At 35.4% G+C, this 27,228-nt stretch overlaps 1 protein-coding gene across 1 annotated transcript in view; it reads right to left on the bottom strand.

The window, feature by feature from the left end:
• Positions 1-424: 424 nt before the first annotated feature.
• Positions 425-27,228, bottom strand: part of Decr1 (2,4-dienoyl-CoA reductase 1) — a 40,261-nt gene continuing 13,457 nt past the window's right edge. The window contains exons 2-10 of the mRNA XM_003479888.5: positions 24,930-25,132; positions 23,179-23,236; positions 22,969-23,055; positions 21,960-22,107; positions 8,659-8,758; positions 3,819-3,891; positions 1,592-1,738; positions 698-760; positions 425-595 (exon numbers count right to left, since the gene is read on the bottom strand). Of these exons, the coding sequence (XP_003479936.2) occupies positions 536-595; positions 698-760; positions 1,592-1,738; positions 3,819-3,891; positions 8,659-8,758; positions 21,960-22,107; positions 22,969-23,055; positions 23,179-23,236; positions 24,930-25,132 (939 nt within the window). The 3' untranslated portion in view covers positions 425-535. The remainder of the gene's footprint in view (positions 596-697; positions 761-1,591; positions 1,739-3,818; positions 3,892-8,658; positions 8,759-21,959; positions 22,108-22,968; positions 23,056-23,178; positions 23,237-24,929; positions 25,133-27,228) is intronic.

Raw genomic sequence — 27,228 nt, 5'->3', positions numbered from 1 at the left:
GTACTAAATAAAACATCTAGCTACAAAATAAGTTCTTATAAAAATGCAAGGTTTGAGTTAATATAAAACTCTCTAGAGAGGATAATTCACAAGTCTAAATGAAAACAAATATTCTGGAAAGATAGATTCTATTCAAATTTATGGTAGATCTTTTAATTTCATTGTTTCACACAATACCTAGGGTATAATACGTAACTAAATACTGCTTCCCTCATTAGGTTTCTCTTGATTTTCCAAATTACAAAGAACATCTTCCTTGCTCTGTGCTTCAAAGGACTTTTTACCTCTATGAAAGCCTGTACCTACTCTTATCCACCTAAATTTTTTAAAAAATGTGTTTTAAGAGATGATTACCCTCTTACTTACATTTAAATACACAAATGGCTACCACTGGCCTGGCGCAATAGTATGCAGTCAGCAAATGTTTGGTATTAGAAACTTTATTAGAATTCAAAATATTCAAAAGATTACAGTCAGTTTATAACATTTCCACGTCCTAATTTGGACTATATTTTGGATGAGAGCCACAGTGACTTCAGGAGCCTTTTGTATTTCGAATGAGTCCTTCTATTGTGTCCCATTCTTCTTTGGTGACCTGACATGAGAAGAAAATGTCGATTTAATGAGGTTCTCGAGTGGTTTTAAAGCCCAGCATCCTAGCTGCTAATATTATGTTAGATACACAAAAAGGCATTACCTTTCTTAAGCTGTTGAATTCACCTGAAATAAATGCTTCCTCTCCACCATCAAATCTAATGACCTGAAAAAAACATTAAAAACTCTGAAACTAACTTCATTTAAAAGTTTCTGAACTCTTATCCATTTTACCTTTCTAATCAGATGAAACTCTTCTGCAAACTTCCAATGAAAACTCAAGTGTTAAGAGATAATACTTATTTGGTTTTACTCTCTTCCAAAAAAGCAATAAGAACCATGGGAGCAATGAAACCCAAAATGTGTAATAGTTATTGTACAAAGGAGAGGAAAAGAAAGTGCTCTAAACTATATAACTGCATGTATATTTAAGTGTATAAGATAGAAAATGATATCACAGAGTTTTATTGGATCATTGAACAGAACTGTTTGCAGTATCATTGTTGGAATGTCCACTCTACAAGCTTTAATTTTGTGACTTGAACAATTATTTTTAAGATGGCAATATGTAATCCATTAACTAGTGATTTCCTACTGTTCATTTTTTTCTTCTGTAAATCTGTATAACTTGTACTCTTTCACTTTTTTTTCTTTTCTCCTTAAATAAAAAAAAAAGAGATAATACTTATGATTAAAATTAAATTGTTTTATTCTATTTAGAATCTTCTTTCTAACATCTCTACAATTTCAAAATTCCACTCAATCTTAAAGGTCATCTTAAAGCCATATCTACCAGGGTAACTTACATCTAATAAAATTATTTATCATGAAATAAACTTCATAGGCTGAAAAATATATGTATAAAATAGTTTTACATTATTTTATGGCTAAGTAAATACTCTAAATTACATGTACATTTATTCTTATCAGGATTGGTTCCAAAATAGGTCTCTTCACCCATCCCTCCAAAAAAGTCAAGAGATAAAACAATACTTACTGCACCACTAATCCAGGAAGCATAATCACTGCAAAGGAAAATAGCAAGATTTGCAAGCTCTTCTGCAGTCCCAAGCCGACCACAAGGAATTCTGTCAATCATATCTTTCTCGAATGTTCCAGTTGGGTCCATGCGGCTGAAGGCACCCTTAAAAATTAAGAAAACAATTAGGCTGCATGTGTATGTGTGTGTGTATGTTTAAATACAATCCTCTTCCTATTTTAGAAACAAATCTACCTAAAATGGAATGTTACTATATAGTATCCTCACTATACTTTAGCCCAGTAAGAAATAGCATTTTACAAAATCCTTTCACATTTACTTTAGGCTCAAGCAGGTCATTTAAAAAAAAATGCATGGAAAATGATGTTTTACTTTCATTTCTTCTTTGGAAAATCAGGACATGTACCATAGCTAACTCACAAAGTTGTTGTAAAGATCAAGTGAGCAAATATATACCAAAATATTCTGAAATATATACAAGCTTCTGTGATAGAAATAGCACTACTGTTAATTCATTTATTAAACACAGGAAAGTGACCCAAGTAGGAAATTTTTAGGAGGTGGCACCTTTTCTTCTATTTGGGCAGAAAAGCTCGTATTTCATTTGTGTGCTTTATGTTTTAGTCTTCATTCTTACTTCTCACTCAATCTTCTAAACCACACCTGAAAGCAGATAGTATATGGATACTATACTCCTGTAGTTTATAGGTTAATAAAATAAGAAGTAGTGAAGCATACAAAATAATAAGAAAATTTCTCTTTATGTTAATGATACGCAGGAGGAGACAAAGAGGTGTATATATGTAAGCTAATTAAGAAAAACGTCTGCATCTTTCTGTACTAGAGCCTTAAAGACTAATTTTTTTCTCCAATGATAGAGGTACTGGGATATAACAAACAATTTCTGGAGAGATTTCCAGTTGTCCCGGCCAGATGTAAAGCAGCCAGGACAAAAGTAGTTTTGGTCCCAATCCTGCTTTGATATTGTTCATTTCAGTTTTCTTTTAATCTCATCAAAACTGCATACCTATATCTGTGTAAGGTTCTTATCTGTATTGCTAGACTACAAGTTCCTTGACAGCAAACATTTTGTCACAAATGTTTTGGCATCCTTCTCAGTACAATTGCACACTGTAGGCAGTCAATAAATATATAAAGGGCAGGTGACTATTTGTAGATATTGAGGTCCAAGAAAGATGTTTCTATAAGTTCTTTTCTGGTTATGCTTAGCACTGGGCTACCCTGAATCATGTTTTAATATGTGCTTTTGAAGTATTATTTCACTAATGTGTTAAGATTTTTTTACCATTCAAATACTGGAAAAATAAGATCTTCAAGCAAATTTCACTCAGGTGTTTTTTTTTTTAATTTTCATTTTCTACCCATTAAACTGCTAAACCAAACTAATATGGTGATTTCCACATTAATATTTAATACTGCAGGGCTACCAACCACCAAAATGTCTTGTAACACTATTTCCAATGTGTTTATGCATTTTGAATGAATTTCCAATCTGTATCTTAGCTGGAATTGTAAATTCTAGGTTTACTTGAAAACAGAGAGAGGCATGAGTGGAGTTTTGGTGCTCACAGTAGAAAACAGAGAACCTGTGGACATTCTGTGAAACCTCATTAATAACATTAGTGATAATTATGAGTTGCAGGGGGAATCTGTAAGGATTATTATGAGAGGAGACATGCATGCCTTCAGAGGCTGTTTAATCAGACAGATGTAGGAGTTAGATGACATGCATCATTGAACATGAAAAGGCACAGACGTGAGTCAAAGGCAGTGCTACAAATAGCAAGGCCACACCTCATGACAAATTTGTACAGCCCCTTTTAAACTAAAAATACAGTTCTATTTCCATGATTTGAGAAGAAAAGACTGTCAGTCAAAATATTAAGAATCTTAAAATGTGGTAAAAATTAAGAAATATGGGACAGTAACACATTTACAGTAATAGAAGCATATTAGAAAAACTGCCAAAATTGATGATATAAAAGATGCTAAAAGATTAAGCAATTGAAACAGGTCTTATTGCAAAGTTACACTGCTGCCAGAACCATGGCTAAGTCATTATGTCTTACACTGAACAACGGGGAAAACCTCTTCCCTATAAAGCACAGCTTCAGGAAAAGCCCATCACACACAATCAGAGCACATCTAATACTATTTCATTCTTCAATCATTTACAACATTATAATGGCCAAGTAAAACTTACTTTGGTTTTTATAGGTCCTGGTTGAATTATATTGAATCTCATTCCATATTTACCCCATTCTGCTGCAAGAGACCTAGACATTAAAACAGACAAAAAAAGTTCTAAAATATTATGCCATATATGTGTGTGTGTGTGTGTGTGTGTTATATGTTAAAAATACAAATAACCAAGAATCACTTCATGCTTAATGCATGCCAGGGTTTATAATCAAACATCATACACTATTATAATTCCTTAAATTACAGATACGATATGTGAAATACAGCAAGGTTAACTCATTTGTCTCTGTATCTCTTCGAGCTAACCTATCAACCTCAAGGGTCTAGCTCCAGAGTTTGTGTCTTAATCCTTCTGCTCTATGCCCTACATTTAGGTTTCAGTGTCCCTGGTCACTATGCTACACAGTCTATCACTTATATCTTACAATAAGATCCAATATAAACACAAATTTTCATGTGGGTCTTCATTACTTACAGAAAAAGAAGAGAACTCAAGCTTTTTCTTTCACATTTTGTGGAGTTCAAATTCACATTTACAAGGTTCATTATAATTTTACTTATAATTTGTGCAATGGAACACAATGCAGCATCACATTTTCACTGAATAAAAGATGGATTATATAGCCTTAAAATATTAACCACATCCCTGTTTAACTAGAGTTTTGTGTAATTATTGAACTGAGCTTCAAAGGAAATAGGAATCTAACAAAATTTTACTAAATACCTTAAAAATATAACACTAATATTTAACATGTAACCATGATACAATCGGTTTTTAAAACGTACTTCCTGTATAGGCCTAACTTTTTTTTCAACTTCAAGTTATTTTATGAATTTATAGTGATACATATACCTATAAATCTTCAAATACATCTAGATAGATAGATAGCTTCAAAAATGATTCAAGGAGACTTTTTAAAACACACAAATAATTCAAATGAGAAAGATAAAAATGTAAGAGAAGCAAAGAAGGTGAGAGAAAAAAATGCAGGAAAATGTAAAAGGGCTGAGAATGAAGTTTTTATCTAAATCCATGATGATGTTTCATATAATTGCAAAAGGCAGGTGACAAATTTTCATGACCCCATGTAAAAACGGTAAGCCTATCTCCCCTATGAGAATTCAAAAATATAAATGAAAAGCATAAAAACAGATAAAAGGAAACAGGGAGCTAGCCCTACTGCACATGGAAAGGGGACCAAGAAGTGGAGGAAGGGGTAAGGATAGAGAGGAAGGCGGCATAAAAAAGAATTAAGACGTGTCATGTACATGGACCAAGCACCCATCATGAAAGTAGTCATTATGTGTCATACATGTATACTAATAAATAAATTAAAATTAAAAAGTAAGCCTAATCAGTTACACAGTTCACAGTGCCCACAAGAAAAAGCAAGCTAAAATTGCTCAGCAAAAGCACAAATATTTCTACTACAAAGAATAAATAAATAAGTAAAATCAGAAAAACATTTCTTCCTAACACACTTACAAAGGAAAGTTGTATAACTGTGTAATATAATAATGTTCCTAAGACACTATTTATTTCTAACAAATAAAATGCAAGTAAGGTAGCCATTCATAGAGTCTGATAGCATCGTTTCCAAGGTCAGTTCAGTTCTGTGAAGGAGAGGACATGCAGTGCAAACCGTTAATATAACTGAATTGGGGGCTGGGGATTTCGCTCAGCAGCATAAGCACCTGCCTTGCAAGCGTGCGGTCAGGAGTTCCATTCCTAGTACCAATTTTAAAAAAATTATATATATATATATATATATATATATATATATATATAACTGAATTGGCAAGTGCATTTAAAAAAAAATGGGCAGGCTTCCTCACTTGAGACAAATCATATTTTAAACTGTTTCTGTCAGTTGAGCTGATGGTGAAGCATATTAGATGATTCTACTTACCCCAGGGATGTACTCACAGGGAACCCACTCCAAATTGCTAGAGAATAACTTTGTGTCTTAACAGAATTACTCAACCAAGCAGTCTATTTCACCCTGTGAAGAACTGAGCAACCTACTGTGGAAATCTGCCCAGAGGAAGACCAAACCATTGCTGCTCAGATATATGCTAGGTAATTTTTTTCTCCTGCTTCCGGTTCTCATTAAGCTAGTTTACACACTGGAGAACTGTTGCACTATGATAAAGAATCCATCTCATGGAGTTCACTCCAGGTGTTACTATGCTAACCACAATATACCAACATGTATTAGGCATTATTATCATTCATTCAACAACTGTGTACTATGTGCTTACCCTGAGCCAACATTCTGTAAGTATTGTTAAGCTTCTAGAATGAAAATCGATCTCTGCTTTCAAGGAAGCAGTCTGTCTGTTTCCTGAGACATCAGTTGGGGAGAATAAGGAAAATGTGACTAACTCAGGAACTGTATAAAGTCTGCCACGGCTAACTGAAGGAAGAGCCACCTAAGCAGCCTGGAAGTGAGGAAGAAGGCTTCCATAAGGAAGCAGTAGTTGAGCGGACACTTGAAGAAAGATTAGACATTTGCTGTGGGAGGCAGGGGTAAGAAGAGGATGCATGGGTGTTTACAGAAACAAGGATGCTTAGGTGTCAGTATTTGTAAAAGACAAAGCACAAACAGCATCCAGAATGTGGGGATCTACACAACATATGCAGTATGACTGTGCCCTCTTACGTATGAAAAGAGGGTCAGTACGGGCTAGGGCTGTAAGGAAAGGTGCATACATCTGTTAAGTGTAATATACTATGCAGGGACATGAAGAGAGCCATGGGGTATGGTACAGGGTATGATACTGAAGCTTTAAAGGTCACAACAAAATAAATATTAATAATGTACAAATGCTGCCAAAATAGTCATGTGCAGTGTTTAATTTCTAATAATTTCTGATTTTTTTTAAAAGTAATTGTTTATACTAACACTCAACTTTGAATAAAGCTATTAGGCCTTTTGTTTGACACTTAATTCACAATGTAAGAGTTTGGACGGTGGAATCTAAAAAGAAGTGATTAAGTCATGAGGACTCTGCCCTCTGAATGGATTAATGTTGTTATCTCAAGAACGCTATAGGAAGAGTGGACTTACTGTAAATTGAGTTCAGCCCCTTCTTGCTCTCTTCCACACTTTCTCTCACTTTACATCTTGGGATGATTTAATAAAAAGATGCAGGCACCTTGATACTGAACATTCTCGGCTCTAGATTACTCAATAAATACATTTCTATCATTATAAAATACCTAGCTTCTGGAAATCTGTTACAGCCACAGAAAACAGACTAAGACAGAAAGCAGTACTTTCTCTATCAAACAAATATGTAAAACTGATCTAAATGCTAAAAGTACTTTGATATTCCTGGAAAACAAGAGCAAAATTTCAGCTCAACAAGCACTGAACGCAAACTACATAGCAGATCCTACTGGGTAATGAGAACTCACACCCCTAGAGGGAAGTCAGATAGCTGTAGGGTCATGTGTAAAAGTGTATTATGTCCTTCTGTCTGTGCTCTGCCACCCTGATATACTACCTGCATCTCAGAATCCATTTTTCAATGTGTCACCTCATGAGATAGGATTAAACAAAGTTTTATAGAACAGATGATAAGGACTGGTTAATTAATTCAGTGTAGATAATGAAAAAAAAATATGCCAGAACAAATGATATAATAAGCTTTAAAATTAAGCACCATATCACAGCAAAAATTAATAACAGCATAACTTAGATACAAACACGTGGCATACTTAAGGGAACAATAATAGTAAAGCTGATAAAGCCCAGGAATAATGGATGGAATGATACGACATCAGGTGAGAACAAGGACTGCTCTATTTCCAGTCAAGCATGGTGACGCATGCCTGTAATTCTAGCACTTCGGAGGCTGAGGCAGGAGGATCACTGTAAGTTCGAGGCTAGCCTGGGCTACGTACTCAAGGCCAGCCTGAACTATACAGCAAGACCCTGTCTCAAAAAAAAAAAAGTGTTGTTGTATTCCCATGTCCACCATATGCCTGTATCTACCACAATGGCAGGCACACTGTAGGTATGTGATAGTTAAGACAGTTACTGCTTAAATGAATTAATAAACAAAGGCCTGGACAAATTTACTTAGAATGTCATGCTGTTTGGACCTTTATTCCAAACAGTAATAGAAAATGAGCTAATGTTTTTAGCTAAAGAATAACAAAAAACATATATATTTTTAGAAAGATAATTCTGATAGAAATATAAACTTAAAAAATGAAAGGGAAAATCATCGATAGCAAAGGAATATACTGCAGGATTATTGTATTAGCCAGATGGGCAATAATGAGAATGCCCCATTACAACAAATACAATGGAGAAAGCCAATGGGGAAAAAAATTTAAAAAGCAATCATTATCTCCTAAGCAAAGGTCTAGACCTGGCAAGCGCTCAGAGTCTGTGTTACTCCCAATAACCTTACGCAGTAGGTACAATAAAAAGATGAAGATGTGTTTACAAGGTTAGAGATGACACTAATCAGGATGCGCAAAAGGACAAAAAGCCTGTGATGTCTGAAGAAGACATTAGTCACATGTGACTCTAAATGTTTTAAATTCAGGTTCTCAGTCACAGTGGCCATATTTCAAGGGTTCAATCACTACATGTGGCTCTTAGATATTGCAGATTTATAGGACATTTCCATCAAAAGTGCTATTTTAGGCAATTAGGATTCATCTAGGAAACAGAATGTGTCTCTTGGTGAACCCAAATTAGTCTTTTTTTTTTTTTTTTTTTTTTTTTTCCTCTAGATGGAAACCAGAAAACAGGAATTTAGGTCCATGAGCTACCAAAGCACTTCATTTATCTTCAGCAACAGGATGAACATAGAAGGCTCACTTGTTCATGGCTTCCACGCCAGCTTTGGAAGAAGAACTTGGTACAACAAAACCAGATCCCGACTCAGCATAGATTGTTGTAATGGCAAGAAATGCTGCTCCTGAAATTTTACAGGACACGGGTTATTAACAATACAGCTGTATCATTATACATCAAGAAAACTCGATTTACAAGAATAAGATCTGACTCATGAGGATATAACAAAACCTGGAGATTAAAAAAAAAAAAACACTTTTACTAGCTCCATACTAATCAGGGAGTAATCTAAGAATATTGCTTTGCCTTGCTAGTCTTGCTATGATTAGGTATCCCTTCTGCACATACTTGAAATTTTCTACACTTACTGAGTCAATACTGAGGCATAAATCTTGGAGGCATGTCCCTGTAATACCTCATATAACCAGCTGGATAGCATTTCCAATAAGTAGCAATCAGATAACAATACATCAGCATTAAATGAAATTATGAAAGACTAGCCATGATGGACTTGACCTCCTGCTGCATGTTTTATAAGAAAAATGATACAACCATTTTTAGATACTGCACAGCAGGCAGAAAAGGACAGGAATCTTTCACAGAAGAGGAGTCTCTGCATCATTTTTTTTTCTTTATGTCTAAGCATACCACACAGACTGTAGCAAAACAGGAATCCAAGCAGAGAATTGCAAAGAATTAAGGAGACAGAGATTAGAATTATGGAGCCTGAAGAAACTGAGCTTTCTGAGTAAGAGTCAACCCAAAGAGAAAAGTATGCTGGGACAAGCTCCATGGATCTTCAGAGTCCCTTGAGTCTGGCCAGATGCCAAGCCATCTATGTTAGATACAAGATAAACCACTCCAAGGTCTCACATATACAGGAATTCTAAGCAAATTAAATGAATACAGGGCTTTCTGTAGAAGGCTCAGAAAAGATACAGCTTAGTAGAAGAGATAAATTAGTCCAAATTAGGCTCTATGTTCACCCAAATAAATCTTTAAAATGAGATTTAAAATAATTTTAAAATTAATAAAATGAAATTCAACATATCTCAAAGGAAAATTTAAAAGTCACACACAATTTCAATTTCTGAATATATTACAGGAAAATATATATAGAGAGATATATAGATATGTGAATATATGAATATATATATATATTCCTAGAAAAAAAGGTACCTGAGAAATAATGACTGATGAAAACAAACCTCCAAATTTAGTAAAAACAATATATAATTCTACAAATCTAAGAAAATGCCAACCAGGATAATGGTTGGGGTGACATTATGGCAAATTTTAATCCCTTAACTTTGTAATAAAGAAAAAAATCTGAATACCAATAAGGAGTATGAGGAGAAATGGAGGAACACAGATAAAAACGTTCACTGATTCTCAGCAGAAACAGTGTAAGCTAGACCACCACGAGAAGATGGCAGAGTGGTAAGCAACAGAGAAAACAGCCTCTCTGAGAGTCACCATACAGACGCTGGAAGACAGCACTGTGAGGAAAACAAGGAGGAGGGAAGCGGGTCCCTGCACCCAGACATAATTTCAAGCATGAACTGAAGCCCATAGCAAGAGTGAAGAGAGAAACTTCAGCAAAGGAGGTAGCTAGCAGTGCCTTCTTCCTGAGACGGGACTCACTACGTGAGCGGAGCAGCTTGAACCTGCAGACGCACAGTAACTTGACTGCCGGTGACCCTGGTCTCTGCGCAGAGGCAGGGCAGTGAAGGGGAGCAGCAGATGTGAGACTACACTGGCTGGCAGTGAATGCAGAAGGCTTAGTCTTCCCACGGGGAGAACTGGCCAGAAGCTGTCTTAGAGACGGGCTAGCTGAGCTCAGAATCCAGAGCTGATGCTGGCTCCATCTAGTGACTCCCAGCTGGGCTCAGACCCATGAAAATTGCTCAGACAGCCGTGAGTTCAGTGAGTCTAGTCTCAGGAAGGCCTGCTGAGATTATCCAATACCCCACCCAAAAGCTACTGCTGGCTTGCTGCAATAGATCTGCATCCATCAGCACTCTGTTTCTAAAGACTGTCTACTAGTGAAACCAGAGAGAATCCTGAAAATGGACTTTTTTTTCTTTTTTTTTTCTTTCCTTCTTTTTATGAGTTGAACGTGATTCCTAGCCTCTTTGTGACTGTGATCCTGTTCTGTTTTTCCTTTTATCTCTTCCATTTCTCTTTTCCTTCAGTCATATGTCCCTATTACCCAAGGTTGGCATGATCCCCCTTTGTCCTTCAGCTTAATTCTAATCTCTTCTTACAGTTCTCTGTTTTTCCCTAATCTATTTTAAATTTTAACCCCCAAGGACAAATTGACTTTTTAAGGACTTGTATACTGCATATAATTTTGTTTTGTTTTAGATTTTATTATATAACCACAAATCTAGTTCATATGGTTAAAAGTGGGAAATTAAGAGTTAGCTCAGTTTGACATTTTCTAGACTGTGTTTGATACTGTTGGTACCACTACAGCCAAAACCAACATAACTGTTCTAAACAGCTGTTTGTCCTAATATTCCATGACTGAGATGAACTAAGGATCACAGAAAATACTGTGGCACAGTGCCAATGAACCAGGAACTGAGCCAAACAACTAAAAACATCTCATCTCTAACAAATTGCAGAGGTAAGATCTTCCAACAGACTCAAAACCCAAAAAACCAGGTACACCTAGAAGATACCTAAACGAAATAGTCATTACCTAGAGGTCCTTAGCAGTAAAGCAACCCACCATAGGCAGTTTACAAGCATCACTCCAGGAATTAAAACTAAAAACAGAAAGAAAAGAAAATGAGAACACACTTAAACAAAATGCAACCCCAGACCTCCAGTTCGCCAAAGGCAAACACAGGAGCAATGAGATGAGACAATCCAAAAGCCTCCCACCAGGCCTCTCTGAAGTGGTAACACAGAGCAATTGAAAGAAGCTCTGGAAAAAATAAAATCCGAAATAATCTCTCAGCTAAATACAGAGATGGTGTGTAAAATAAAGACCATGCTTCACGATACTAGAGCAGATACCGACAAAAAAAAAAAAAAAATAGATGAGCTTAAGAAAATTATGGAAGCTCATCAAAGGAAAGAAATGGAATTCATAAAGCAGATTCAAGCAGATATTCCAGAGAATAAAAATTTCTTGGAAAAAAAATCCATTGAAAGTATTCGAAGCAGATTAGGCCAGTGTGAGGGCAGGATTTCATATACTGAAGACAGGCTTGCAGTTAGCAACCAAGAAAAGAAAGATTTCTCAAAAATAGCAAGGGAACATGATAAATCAATCCAGCAACTGCTAGATGAGACAAAGAATAACTTAAGATTGAATGGAGTCAATGAAAAAGCAAAAGATACCACAAATGATACAAAAAAAAAAAAATGTTCACAGACATCATGGCACAAAACTTTCCTGGTACAGAGGACAATGAAATGACACCTTTAAAATACTGAAATAAAAAAAAAGTTGTCAATCATATATCCTGCAAAAGCACCCTACAAAAATGAAGTTGATGGAAGGAAAAAAGAGGTAAAAGTGATTTGGATATGATAAAGTATATGTACCATTTCCCCAAGATGAATCTAATTACTGTGTATCTCAAACATATACCAATAAACCAAAAGAACTGAGAAAAATAAAACAAAAGAGCTGAGAAGCTGAGAGAAATCACTGTCATTAGACTTACCCTCAAAAAGATTTTAAAAATAGTGGTTTAGGCTAAATAAAAATGATAATAAATAGAAATTCTGATCATGAGAAGGAATGATCAGAATAATAGAAACAGTAAATACATAAGTAAATAGAAAAAATATTATTTTGCTTAAATTTCTTTTTACAAAATGTCTGCATAAGGGTATACTAAAAATGACATTGTATATGTAGAAATGAAGAGTGCCTGGAGCACAGTACAGATTTTCAAGTTTACTGAAGGAATCAGATTAAAACTGTGATCTTTAGCTTTTGAGAAACCAGTGATTTTTCTATTTCATATTCAGACATAAAACCAGATAAGAAAATAAGTTTAGTATTTGCAGAAGAATCAAAATATATTTGTACATATCCCAAAACATAGTTTAAGAAATGTAAAGACTACGACAAACATATTTTGAAGAACATTCAAATAAGTTTTCTTCTCTCTACATATTTAGCTTCTCTTTCCGTCATCTTTTTCAGAATAGAAATAAAACCCAGTACAACCTGGAGAACATGGTGGTAGAAAAGGGGCAGGAGTGCCATTTTAAGAATAAGGGACATAAGAATGGTTACCTAGGGCTGGGGATTTAGCTCAGTGGTATAAGAGCCTCCTTGGCAAACACAAGGTCATAAATTCAATCCCTGGTACCAAAAAAATAAAAAAGGATTATTTACCTTAGTCATTCTGGTATCACCTTTTACATACCAAACTCAGCCTTTCAGATCTCCGAAAACTGTTTCCAAAATCTTACTCTGAAAGAGAAGGGAGTGTGGCAGGCTGAAGCCCATCTAGGTGGAGAATCACCAGCATCTCCTGAGAGCCACACCATGTTGGAACTTAGGACACTGGGAAACCAAGCAAGCAGCTCCCCTCCCTGGTAAGTGGCTCTGGTATGGCAGGCTGCAGCCCCTCCAGGGGGAGAACCACCAACCAGTGTCTCCTGAGACCCATGCCATGTTGGAACTTAGGATGCTGGGAAACCAAGCAACCAGCTACCTTCCCTGGTAAGCAGCTGTGGTGTGGCAGTGTGGCAGGCTGCAGCCCCTCCAGAGGGAGAACCACCAACATCTCCTGAGGTCTGCGCCATGTTGGAACTTAGGAAGCTGGGAAACCAAGCAACCAGCCTGCCTCCCTCCCTTCTAAGCAGTAGTGGTGGTGAGTAGTAGTCAGCCTACTGGTACACGGGCTGAGAGTCTGTCATTCTACTTCCCCAACCCCCCATCTCCTGCCCCCATTAGCAAATGGGAACCAGAGATCTGAGTATCTCCTTGGGAGGTTGACCATAGCAAATAAGGGGGATTTCCTTCTACCACCTCCTTGAAGGCAAATATTTTTATTACTGTTTTGCTTTATTTTGATTAATGGTACTGCTCCATTCAATATTCTGTTTTGATAAGTTCTATAATGTTCTGTATTCCATTTTATTTTGATATACATGATTGAAAGAACTATTGAGAAGATAATGAGATATACCGTGATACCTATTACTGTTATACTGGTAACCTGCTGTGAAGTTCTGTACCAGTTTCACTACACTGTCTCAGTTGGCTTTATTCTGTCTTGTTCTGTTGTATTTTACTACCTTCAAAATAAAAATTTTAAAAAAAGAAACAGAAGGGATGTAGAACATCTGTGGGTCCCATTACTGCACCAAGTGCTAATTACATCTTTCTGACAGTAAAAGCATAAAAGCTCCTTAAAAAGTGACAATTATATATACAAAGCAAATGCTCCAAGTTAGGCCATTATAAAATAATGAGAGACTAAAATTGAAACTTACTATACCTTCTGTTTTCTCCCAGTTTTATTTGCTCAGCCTAGAAAATATGGATAACCTACTGCTTATGATAAAATACTGCTCTTTTTATTTTCATCATATGAAAACCAGTGGTTAAAATTTGAAATTTTACTATTCCAATAATAATGAACACTGCATGGTGAAATAATTAGCAGTTGGACTTCAAAAAACAATCATGTTTTAAGTTCAGGTTTAGTCACAGATATATTTTTCTTGTAGAAAAATATATTTTCTCTTGTAGAAGAGACAATTATTTCAACTAAAATAATTGCCCATGGAGGAATTTGGTAAATGGTCACCTTCTAACAGTCCTGTATAAACAAAAAAAGTTAATTTATGCTATTTGGTCAAGAAAATTGAGAGGTCAAGAAAATAAAGGGAGGAAACAATGAAAGAAGTAAATAAAAGGCTATAAAAACCAATACACAGAACAATAGAACAAACTAGAGAGCACACAAATAAATCCAAATATTTATAGTCAACTGATGTGGTGCCAAAATCATTCAATGGAAAAAAGGAAGTTTCTTCAGTACTGCTTCAGTTCCTGCTGGAGAAACTACATCAAGGAGGAAACTACAGCCATGCACTCACTATATACAAAATCACTCCAAATGTAGCAAAGACCTAGACGGAAGCTCAGAAATTATTAATCAATCAGGAGAAAACATTAAAAAAAAAACTTCAAGAAATTTATATGATCAAAGATTTTTTGGACAAGAACCCAAAAACAGGCTGGGGATATGGCACCTGTCTGGCAGGTATGAGGTCCTGAGTTCAATTCCTGGTTCAAAAAAAAAAGAACCCAAAATCACAAACACCAAAAGTAAAAATAGACAAATGAGATTATAACAAATTAAGAAACTTCTGCATAACAAAGGAAACAAAAGAGGAAAAAGACATCCTACAGAATGAGAGAAAAATATTTGCAAACTATTCATCCAAGAGGAATTAAAATCCAGGATATACAAGGAACTCAAAAAATTCAAAAGCAAAAACACATGTAATCTAGTGTAAAAATGAGCAAATGATCTGAATAGACATTTCCCAAAAGAGTATATAAAAACAGTCAACAAGTACATGAAAAAAATACTTAATGTTACTAAGTATGAGGGAAACACGAATCAAAACCACAATAATATCTCACCCCAATCAGTGGTTATTTTCGAAAATTACAAATACTGGTGAGGATGTAGAGAAAGGGAAACTGTTACAATATTTCTAGTAGGAATATAAATTAGTACAGCCGCTATGCAAAACAGTTTGTAGTTTCCTTAAAAAACTAAAAATAGAACTACACATGATCCAAGAATTCCATACTGGTTAGATATCCAAAGAAATGAAGTCAATAAATCAAAGAGACAGCTGCTCCCTCCCATTCACTGCAGTACTATTCACAATAGCCAAAATAAAAAAGCATCCAAAGTTTCCATCAATGGACGAATGGATGTGCATGCTATTCAGCCATCAAATGAGTGAGAAAGCCTATCATTTATAGCAACATGGATGCACCTGAAGGACACTGGACTAAATTAAATAACCCAAGAACAGAAGACAAATACCACAGTTTACACTGAAATATACAAGCTAAACAACTTGCTCTTACAGAAGAAAGAAGCAAAATAGTGCTCATTAGAGGCTCGGAAAACCAAGGAAGCGGGGTATAATGAGAGACTGAATAACAGGTACCAAATACGATTAGATACAAAGAACATATAATCTGCTTCCAAAGGCAGCGCAGCTGGAAAGCAGGAAACAACATCTGCATATAAACTTCCCTCAAATCCTGGCTGAGTACTGAACTAAGGAAACCCAGAATGGCTCTAAGAAACTCAATGAAAAGTAACATCTGAAAGCTAAAAAAAGTGAGCCTTCAAAATCTTCAGCAAAATAAATCCAGCAATATGCAAATACATAATACATCATAAACTCACATAATTTAAGACAAATGAAATGTTGAGATAATGTCAAAGAATAATAAAAGTTATTCATATTAACAAGCAAAAGATATGGCCATCTTGATAAATAGAGGACTTAACAAATACAATATCTATCCATTATTTTCTTTTTAGGATACCAGCAAACTAGATAGCAAAGTAAAAATTCTGAAATTGGTAAAGAACATTTACAAAAACCTACTAATAAATCATAACTGATAGTGAATGCACTTTCCTCCTACTGTTAGAAAAAATGTTATTTGATTTGTTCTTGATATTAGAACAAAACAGGTGAGTTTTCACCACTGCTATTCAACATTGCACTGGAGATCTTATTTTAAAAGAAAGAAAAACAAGACGTAAAAGGCATACAAACTGAGAAAGAGGACAAAAAAATACTGTTTTTTCCCATCAATATTATCAGTGTAAAAATACCAATCTAACATAAAATCTTTAAGAGCTATTAAGTAAATCTAGTGAGCACCCAAGAAAAGGTCAGTACACAAAACCAGCTTATTGTATTTTTAAATACTGCAAACAATCAGAAAATAATATTCAGAAAATACCATCTGCATCAGCACCGAAATACGATATATCTAAGTTAAGAAAACAGATTCAAGAACTATGTCCTGATCACAGTAAAGCACTACTGATCAAAAGGATCTAAAGAAGAGAGACATAATGATGGATTGGAAGGTGTGATATTGTTAAAATGTTAATTTTTGCCAACATAAATTGAACACAATCCTAGTCAAAAATCTCTAGGCTTTTGTTTAAAAATTGTCTATTTAATTCTAAAATTTGCATGAAAATGCAAAAGACATAAAAGAACCAAAACAATTTGTATAAAGTTGGAGGACACAGTCTACCTCATTTCAAGTTAATGTTGAAGCTAATCAATATGGAATAAATAATGACATGTTTATATTATAAAAACAATCAAATAAGACACACATAGATCAGTGAAACAAAACAGCAAGTACAAAAACTGACATACATGAAATATAGATGGATAGATAGACAGTAATAGTTAGACAATTTTGACAAAAGTTCCAAAGTAATTCAATGAGGAAAGAATAGTTACATGAAAACAAAAAAAGTAAATCTCAGTTGTTACCTCAAATCTTCTACAAACATCTGAAGTGAATCATAGACCAAATGGTTCAAGTGGAAAGTTCAAGTAACTTTAAAACGTTACTTCTAACTCTGTGAGGCAAAAATTCCTCAGAATCTCAAAATAGGCTAAGCCACGGAAGAAAAGCTGGACAACCTCACATTTAAAAACTTTCTCTTTAGAAGACATTGCTGACAACATGAAAGACAAGTTCACTGATGGAACAAATATTTGCAAAACATATATCTGATAACCTCTATCTAGCATAAAAATAATTTTTCAATTATATGCAAGAAGATAAAAACTCAATATTTAAATGGGTATGAGATTTGAACAAATAGTTCATCAAAGAATACATACCAATGATAAATAAGCACTGGAAAAGATGCCAAACACAATTAGTCATTTGGAAAATGCAATGTAACATGACAAATGAGAACGCACTACACAATCTTAGGATGGCTAAAATAAGACTAAAAGAGTAAGTGGGGCAAGACTATGGAAAACCTGCAACTTCTAAATTACTATTGAGAATGCAATATGAAACCACCAATTTAGAAGTCTGAAATTTTATCCAAATTAAAGGGGTTTTTTCCTGCTCATTAAAAGACACTATTAGCTGGGGATGCAGATCAGAAGCACAGCACCTGTCTGGCAAGCGTGAGGCCCCGAGTTTGATTTCTAGTACAAAAAAAAGACTGTTAAACAAATAAAAAGGCAAACTACATGTTTATAAGGATATATAAACTATACCCTTAATACATGCAATACTTTACAAAAGAATCAGTACATACTATATGAATAACTTCTACAAATCAATAATATAAAGGCAAAAATTGTCTAAAGACCTAACTAAATTCTGAAAAGTAAATGGAAAGTAGCAAGACAAAACTTCAGGCATGAGGAAATATTCAGTTCTGATCATATAAGTTTATCAAAATAGCAGTTTGTGTACATAAAAGATCTGTACATTTAACTATGTAAATTATACAGTGATCTTAGCAAACTAAAACTATGTTGGCATGTATAATATATATTATACATTGACTCATACTTTAATCTCTCTGTAAACTTATACCACTTGAGTATTATACTGTTTCTATACTAGTAGACAAAATTATTTTTAATTATAGAGCACTTTGATATGAATGGAATGAATGAATGAATATTTATTTCTCCCCCAAATTCATATGCTAAAACCATAATTCCCAATGTGAAGGTATTTGGAAATGAGACTTTTAGAAAGAAATTAGACATGAGAATAGAATCCACACTCCAACAATGCTCTCATAAAAAGAGTAAGGGACATGCGGTCAAGGAAAGGATGTGTGAGGACACAACGAGGAAGAAAGCGTTCCCTAAGAACTTGACATGCTAACACCCTAATCGTAAGTTTGCAGTCTCCAGAACCATGAGAAGTAAGTGTTTGATTTCTAAGTGACCCAGCCTGTGATGATTGCTATAGCAGTCAAAACCAAGACAATTAACAATCCTGCTGCAACAAAGTAAGTCTTATTATATGTCCTAAAATCACCCCTTATGGTACCTACCATTTCTAGTAATCTAGGATTTGACACAAAAATTCAACCTTTTACCCATATCCTTTGTGATCAGACCCTTAAATCTTCATCTTTGTCTTCCTGACTCTTTCTCTCAATTCAATGGATGTGAGGTTCTCTTTTTCATACTGCTTACTTTTTCATGTTTATACACTGTATTTTATTGACAAATGCACTGCAGTGTATTTTCAGTATCATTTCCCAATAAAGATAAACCATATTATTTATGAACCTGTGGCTATCAGCACACAGTAGGTTAAGGTTTGCAGAAGTTTTCTACATCTTTCACTTGATCATCACTGTAAATTTTGCATCACTACTGCTTATCCCTCTAAGTCCAGCTGCTCTGTCCCTCACAGGGCCATAGTGCTCCTAATGCCATCATTTGCTGTCCCCTAAGTACACGTCAACAATTCCCACTCCAGCAAGTGAGCTTCTATCTGACAGTTACTGGTGTCTTCACCGTGACTCACCTGACTGTCCCCATTATCTTTTCTTGGCAGAATTCCTAGATGCTAGGCCACCTCATGTACTTCTAATACCTACTGCACATTGCTCCCTGAACTGACTTCCAGGCTCACACACAGTACGCACTTGGGAGATCATTAACTTGAGGTCTTTTATTGTTGATCCAGTGCCACAAGAAGGCCTTTGCACTGTATTCTTCTTACACTTAGGGCCAAGTTCTCCAACTGTCAGGTTACTGCATCAATAACTGACAGGAATCTTGGAAGAAAAAAAACTGGCTCAGATTTTTTAAAAGCCTTACTTAATATATTTTTAGTGAATTTTAATTCATTAGAATTTTAGTTCAATGTGATGAATAAAAATATATCAAAGTCTATGCTAAAATAATGAGGAGAGATACAAACCTCAGAGAGGGGATAGAGAAGAGATAATCAAGAGACAAAGTAATGAGACAAAGGTAAAATAGGAACCAAAAATGCAGAGTTGACAAAGACAAAAGATAAACAAATAGAAAAATTAAGCCCGGTGTGGTGATGCATGCCTGTAACTCCAGCACTTGGGAGGCTGAGGCAGGAGGATCATTGAGAGTTCGAGAACAGCCTGGGCTACAAAGTGAGCTCAAGGCCAGCCTGAACTGCATAGACAGTGACACCATGTCTCAAAAAGACAAAATAAGCAAATAAACACATAAATACAAATTTTAAAAAATAGAGAATGAACAAGAGTTGGAGAAAGAGGCAATCAGACAGAGTTCAGAAAGAGAAGAGCTCCAGTTTCATCTGTCCCTGCTGAGAGGAAAAAATAAAATAAAATAAAAAGTACATCCTGGGGCTGGAGATTTAGCTCAGCGGCATAAGTGCACCTGCCCTGCAAGCAGGCAGTCGTGAGTTTGATCCCTGGTACCGATAAAAAGGAAAAAGACAAAAAAAAAAAAAAAAGTACATCCCTCAACCTCCAAATCTAAATCATATACATTTTGCTATAGTGAAAATGAGTGACTAGGGATTTCTATTTCAAAAAATACATAGAGAAAAGATTCGTTTAAAAAAGCAATGCCTCCCTATTACCCTCCCTGCAGTGTCTCCATCCTTTCTCAAGCTGGGTCGAGGATTCTCCACATTGCACAGAAGAAACTGAAGCTCATAAAAACGATTCTGAACCACCTCCATGCCCTGCTTTATTCCCTCAAGCCCAAAAGACATCCTCAGAAGAGCATGAGGATTTTTCTTCTTGTCCCTGTTTAGAATGCCTTCTGACAAAGAGTCCCATCCATCAAGTCCCAATCTCAATTTATACAGGGATAGAGTCTTCACCATATCTGCTTCAGGGATGCAACATTTTTGGTTGTACACAAAAGTCAACAAGTGCTTATAAGTATGCTGGTTCTAGATACACACATACATTACATATGTATGTATATAGTTAATTATTTTATAATCTTTAATAAAGAAATCTATTCAAAGTACTAACAGAAACATTCGAAGAATTTCCATCCTAATTTACTCTCCTTTCAATCTCATCGATGTCATCTTCATCCAAACTATACACCCCTGCTAAAAATTCTCCTTATCTAATCGGTAAGGTCTCTTGCTCTTATCTTCTAAATGTCTTTATCTCCCTTGCCACGTATCCACATCCTCCCCAAAAATAAAAACTCCCCTGAATGGATCTCTTCAAATTTTTCCATCCCCCAACATGGCTGCCAGCAAACTTTCCAAAGGAGTCATATTCTTCATGACACATCTTTAGCAGAAAGAATTAGTATCAAACTCCCTGTGACCCTTAGTCAGTGATTAAACAACTTGATTAAAAGAACACCTGGCAGATTAGTAAAGTGTTTCCAGAAATAACCAACATGGGAGCCAGCAAAAGAGGGGAGAAGACCTAACCTCATTCTGGGTGGCACCATGCAACAGGTTTGCAGCCAGATAGAATGAAATGGAAAGCAGGAGGAAGTGTGCCTGCACGTGGAAAAGCCTATCCACTGGAGCAGGTGCATCTTTTCCTCCTGCCACTGCCTGCAAACATCAAACTCCACATTCTTCCCCCTTGTAATAAGACTCGTACAAGTAACCCTCCACAGAGTCCCCAGGCCTTCAATCTCAACTGGTCATTCTTGTTCTGAGGGACTAGGCATTTGCTGAATCCTTTGGCTCTTCAGTATCCAATGGCCATAATGGACTATCCTACGTCGGATCCTGTAAGTCTGATAAGACCTCTTCATAATTTTATTCTGTTTGCAATTGATTCTGTTCCTCTAACTCCAAACATATACTCCTTTTTTGGTGTTTGAACTTTCCCCGTTATACTTCAACCAACCTTCCCACAATCATTTCCTACAACTCTCTCTCCCTTTCCCTACCTAGATCTAATTCTTATTCCCTAAACACTTCTGTTTTTTCTCTCCATCTGGCCTCTATCCGACCATCACTTTTCTTTTCTCTCCTACATATCCAGATTCTTGAAAATTCTGCTCAAATTCTACTTCTCTCCTCAATCTGATCACTGACCCTTGGGAAGAGTTAGCCATTCCTGTCTGGATTTCCAATACACTTGAAACACTTATTTATTTGGCTTATATTATAATGTATGGAGTTAAAGTATTTTTTTCCATTACAATGTGAATTGAACAAGTAGATTTGTCTCATTTGTTTTTTAAAGTACCCTGACACTTAGAATAGAACGTGTGCACAGTAGGAGCTCCATAGTCAAGATGAATTAATTAAGATGACCCAATATGGGATGAATAAACAAACATACCTTTTTGTGCTTTAATTAACTGTTTTCCAATTTCCAGTGTCACATAAGCTGTGCCATTTAGAACTATATCAGATATGGTCTTCCAAGCGTTAGGAGAGAGTCTTTCAGTGGGAGAAATAAAATTCCCTGCTGCATTGTTTATCACGATCTAATAAATAAATAAGGCAAGTTACAGAAATTTCTAGATGACAACACTTTTCCTGGAGGGCTTTTATCTCCAAAATTTATTAATCCACAAAATATAGGTACTAAATAGTGAGATTTGGGTTGCTTTCATGCTTTTGGAGCCTGTAAAGATCATATTATTTCCCATTTTCAAAATCCTAAACCTCTCTTTAAATTAGAGTATACTCTATTATTAAGAAAACAAATCCAGATAAAGAATGCTTATCATGTGACTACACCTTATTCCAAGAAACTTCAAGAAATGCCTCTTAATTTCTAGTGTCATTTAACTTAATGAATTTCTTGGTTAGTGACCTATTTTTTCATTATCAACAGATATTCTGCTTCACTCTACAGCAGATTCACTATTACTGGTCATTCTGAAAATATCTTTAACAAAGAAAAGTCAAGACTGCTGGGAACAAATTGCTTCTCTCTAACAAATGGATCAAATAACACCAAAATACTCATTTATATCTCTGGCCTTACAAGGAAAAATTTGGAAATCCTTGTCGTTTTCCTGGTTTTTATTGCTTTCTTCCACTGAGAATGATAATCAAAAGTTATTAGGAAAAACGAATACTATGAATCATTTAAAGTAGATACTGTACTCTTGGATAACTGCTCTCATTACTTCACACTCTTATTTAAATACAATGAAATCAAATTTGTTGTATGATTATAAATGCATCATTAAAGTATTCCTGGAAGGAAGTAGTATAGGGAAAAAAGTCCCTCTGCACACAGCTCTTGCACACATCCACAGTTTGTTCCTTTTGTGCATCCTGGTGGGTGCCACCAACATCAAAAGCCGGTGCTTTGGTTTCATCACCATTACACTTACATCAGGATGTCCTGCGACTTTGATCATTTCCATCACAGTGTTGTGAACCATATCAGGATTCCTCACATCACACTGAATTGCATGCACCTGCAAAACAACAGAAAAAAGAATCCCACATTTTTCTAGATTTCCTGAAACAATAGCAACAGTGAATTATTGATATATATTACAATTCCTACATTTAATTTAAGTGGCTGCTGTTTAATGTACCTTATTTCCAGTTTGAGAAGAAATCTGTTCTGCAGCTGCTTTCAAAACATCAATGTTCCTAGAAATAAACACATGGCAGATATGTTGCATGAATTTTGAAATGACTTCATATTACGCTTTTCTTTCTAATTCCATAAATTAAAAAATACAGAGTATCTACGCCTGAAAAGAGAAGCACTGCTGCTGAGATTATATCCAAACACAAATCAATTCAAATGAATTCATTTTTGAAAAGTTAAATTCAAACAATTTTTCCCATCTGATACTAACTCACTGAGACAGTTACTTTTACACCAACCACTTTCACATTATCTACATATAGATTTAAATTTTCCTAATTATAATCACTGTATCTGTGCTTTTACCCAAGCCATATTCAAAAAGAAGACACATTCATGCTGTTAATAGGTTATAGTACAAATTTATAGGTTCAGATAACCTGTATGTATTCAGTCTTACTTCCTTAAGACAAATGTGTGCATACACACATGCACGCACACACACACAAATACATGAAGATAAATTGCATAGTATTAAAATAAAATATTTCAAAACCATTAAATACAACAAAACAAGAAAGTGCTGGCCACTTTGTATTTCTAAGTGACATAATGACCATCACTGAGATGACTACTATAGTTATACACCATTCAAAACTGAAGGAAAGGGTGGATTTTTTTGACCAGTCTTTACAACTCCAGACTTACATATTTATAGAGTGCCAGTTATATCCTAAAAAGAAGATACCTCTTTCACATGGCTTTATCTTCCTATATTCATTACAACAAATGATTTGAAATAGATCTTAATGAAAACAGAAGAGTCCTTTATCTTGTTACAAGGTCAGTTATGAATTGAGGCAGTAATCATTACCTCTTCCTCTGAAAGAAATATAGCCTCAAAGTAGCACTTTTTAACCCTATCTTTTTAACTTTTTTCACTTCATCTTTATATACAGAAAAGAAACTACTAGATAAGCATGCTGGTGAGTGCCTGTGTCATGGTTGGTGGCCCTCAAGCCTCATTCATTTGCATTGTGCATTTGTGATTGGTTCATTGTCTAGCGCTTGGATTGATGGTGTCAGTGCTACACTGGCCTAGGGGTGGAGCCAGGATATAACGTAATTGCAGGAAGAAGGTGTGTCTCTCTTTTGCTGGTTTCTGCCTTGCTGTTTACAGCCACCATGCACTGCGGCTCTGCCATGCCACCCTGCCTTGGAGCCAACTGAGTATGGGCTGAAACCTCCAAAAACTGTAAGAAATAAACCTTTCCTTTCCTAACTTTGGGCATCAGGTATTTTGTCTCAGCGACCAGTAAAAAGTAACTAAGACAGCCTGTAATCTTAAAACTCTGGGAAGCAGATGCAGGAGGATCACAAATTCAATCCTCACCTACCTAATTTAACAACTTAATGAGATCCATCTCAAAATAAACAAATAAAAATATAAAAAGGTCAGAGGATGTCAGTCACTATGAAGTTTCTGAGTTCAACCCCAATACCGATGACAACAACAACAACCAAAAAACAAAACCTTCACTGGATTTAGAAAGCATGTCATCAGTTTCATAATTCTCACTATTTCTATCATCTAAAATTATAACTGACTTTTTCAAAGAATGGTTATTTAAATAATCTATAGAACATTCCCTGTAAGATTAAGATGCAAATCAAACAATGCTGGCAAATAGTGCTTTCAGTGGTGTGTCACAGATGGTTTCTTCTCTCATGTGACTCCTGAGTCCAACTTACCGGCTAGCTATCACACATTCAGCACCCAAGGTGGACAGGTAAGTTGTCATTGCTTTGCCAAGGCCGGTGCCCCCTCCAGTAATAAATGCCACTTTTCCTTTAAAAGTATCAGGTGGTAGCATAGGCTTTTGAAGTGGAAGAAAGAATTTAGACTGTGGAGCATTGATGTTCTGATGTAGTGTTTTTGTTCCATGACTGAAAAACTAAAAAAGAGAACAACAAAAAAAATGAAATGTACATACACAGATTTCTACAGAAGAGATTAACTCTTTAAACTTATTCTTAAATTTAATATCAAATTTCTAGATCAATAAAAACCATGTTTTTATATTTAGTAGCTAAAACTATTGTACTGAATCAGTTATTATTTTCTGAATATTAAGGAACATAATGAAATGGTCTCAAAGCTAACCAATACATAGCAGAATTTTCTAGAAACATAATTAGTACCAGCAAGCTTTGTAACCTTTAACTGTAAGATAGGAGCACAAAACAAATCGTCTAGATAGAACACTGTGAGGTTACATGAGTTAAGTGCAGTAAAAAATAATCACAGGTGTATGGAGGGCATCAGAAGACTCTTGTTAGCAGTATGATCTGCATATATTCTCCCTGAATCTTTTAAAGAACTAATATAAGTCATTTTTGTCTTTTAAAAGAATAATTTAGTAAAAACCATATCCCATCTCTAAATTACTTAAAAATTCTTTGTAAGGCTTACTAAATCAAATTTGAAAGGGTTTTGGCCCAGACAAGACACTGTAGCCAGGAAAACCTCAACTGGAACCAGGAAGCTCCTATCTCCCCCGCCCCTAGGAATTTACCTGTGCTGCCGTCTTCCCCACCCCTGGGAATTTGCCTATGGCGCCAAACCTAGGACCAATGGGCTACCCGTGCATCCCTAATGCCCCCCCTTAGGTTCCACCCCAAACCGAGGCTACTTACATACCCCCATACCACGTGTCCACTGGAGAGATTGCTGGACTCCAGCAGTGGGGAGTGCCAGTCATCTCTCTCCATGTTCTCAGAATAAAGGGCTCTTTTTGTTTTATATTTCTCATCTTTTGGAAATACTTTTCATCTTTTGGAAATAATCCTATCAAAATTGCTCTTTGTTCTCTTCTGGTCAGTAAATTCAGCGCACATAAACTATGCCTATTATACTTAAAAATGAGGGACCTTGATGCATTTTACACTAAAAATTTTGTGTTATCCTATTTTATATTTTAGTAAATAATCATAATATTTGTAAAAAACTCAACTGATATTCTCTCACATTTAGTCATAAAAACAAACCTCAAGTGCTGAACATAGCAACAGGAGCTAACATGCATTAAGTGGTTACCAGGTGCAAGGATTAGATATTAAACTGATCACCACAACAACCACATGAAATAAGTACTATTTTATCTCCTTGTAGAGGACAGGTTTAGAGAAGTTAAAACATTGACACAGTTGCAGGAGCAAGATTAAATATGGGCTGGCAGTTCTCAGGCCCTCTATGATAACACCATTCATACTGCCTTATCTGTTTCCTGTGTATCTACTAAGCCTAATAATCACACCAGGCAGATATATGTTATTCCACAGTCAGGTGGAAAGACTGAAAGATCAAAACTGCAGAATCTATCATCTCCTTCTAGAGCATTCAGATAAGCTAAATAAGCTATCATTACTTGGATATCTAGATATCCAAGATATCTAGATATTTGCCTCAAGAAAATAATTAGAAATATGCTGAGTCACTTGGAACAATGAACATCATCAACTGGAAATTACACAAGAAAATGCTTATGCTGTGATGTTAAGTAAAAAAAGAAACAAATATGCAGTATGATCTTAACTATGAATAAAAATAAAGGCTTAGGAAAAAGGCTACAATCACAACAATAAGCATACAACAACAATAAGTACTAGACTAAATATTTACCATAGGCCAGCATCTCCTATCGACTTCGTCCACACAGCCGTGTAAGGTAAATTAGTAAAGACCTGACTCAATCCAGCAGCAGAGTGACTTCAGAGTCTACTCTTTGCTTTGTAGTTATTGTGTCTAATAAGGGTAATTTGTTTTTCCTATTTGGTAGGTTTTAAGTGTTTTCAAAATCTATTCATTAAGTATGATTTGATTTTATAATCAGGAAAAAACATGGAAAGATAAAATTTGAGAACATATACTGAAGAAAAATTTGCAAATCCAGTTATGTTTCATGCCAGTTATATTTCTTTTAGCTTCATGTTAACAAAGCACTTTATTATTATTATTACTATTACTATTATTATTTTATTTTTATTATTA

This window comes from Cavia porcellus, unplaced genomic scaffold (assembly GCF_034190915.1).
Source record: "Cavia porcellus strain 051 isolate PalLab524CR breed Dunkin Hartley unplaced genomic scaffold, mCavPor4.1 scaffold_10, whole genome shotgun sequence".
Classification (NCBI taxonomy): domain Eukaryota; kingdom Metazoa; phylum Chordata; class Mammalia; order Rodentia; family Caviidae; genus Cavia; species Cavia porcellus.
The sequence above is the reverse complement of the archived record's forward strand: the minus strand, read 5'-3'. Positions and strand labels throughout refer to the sequence as shown.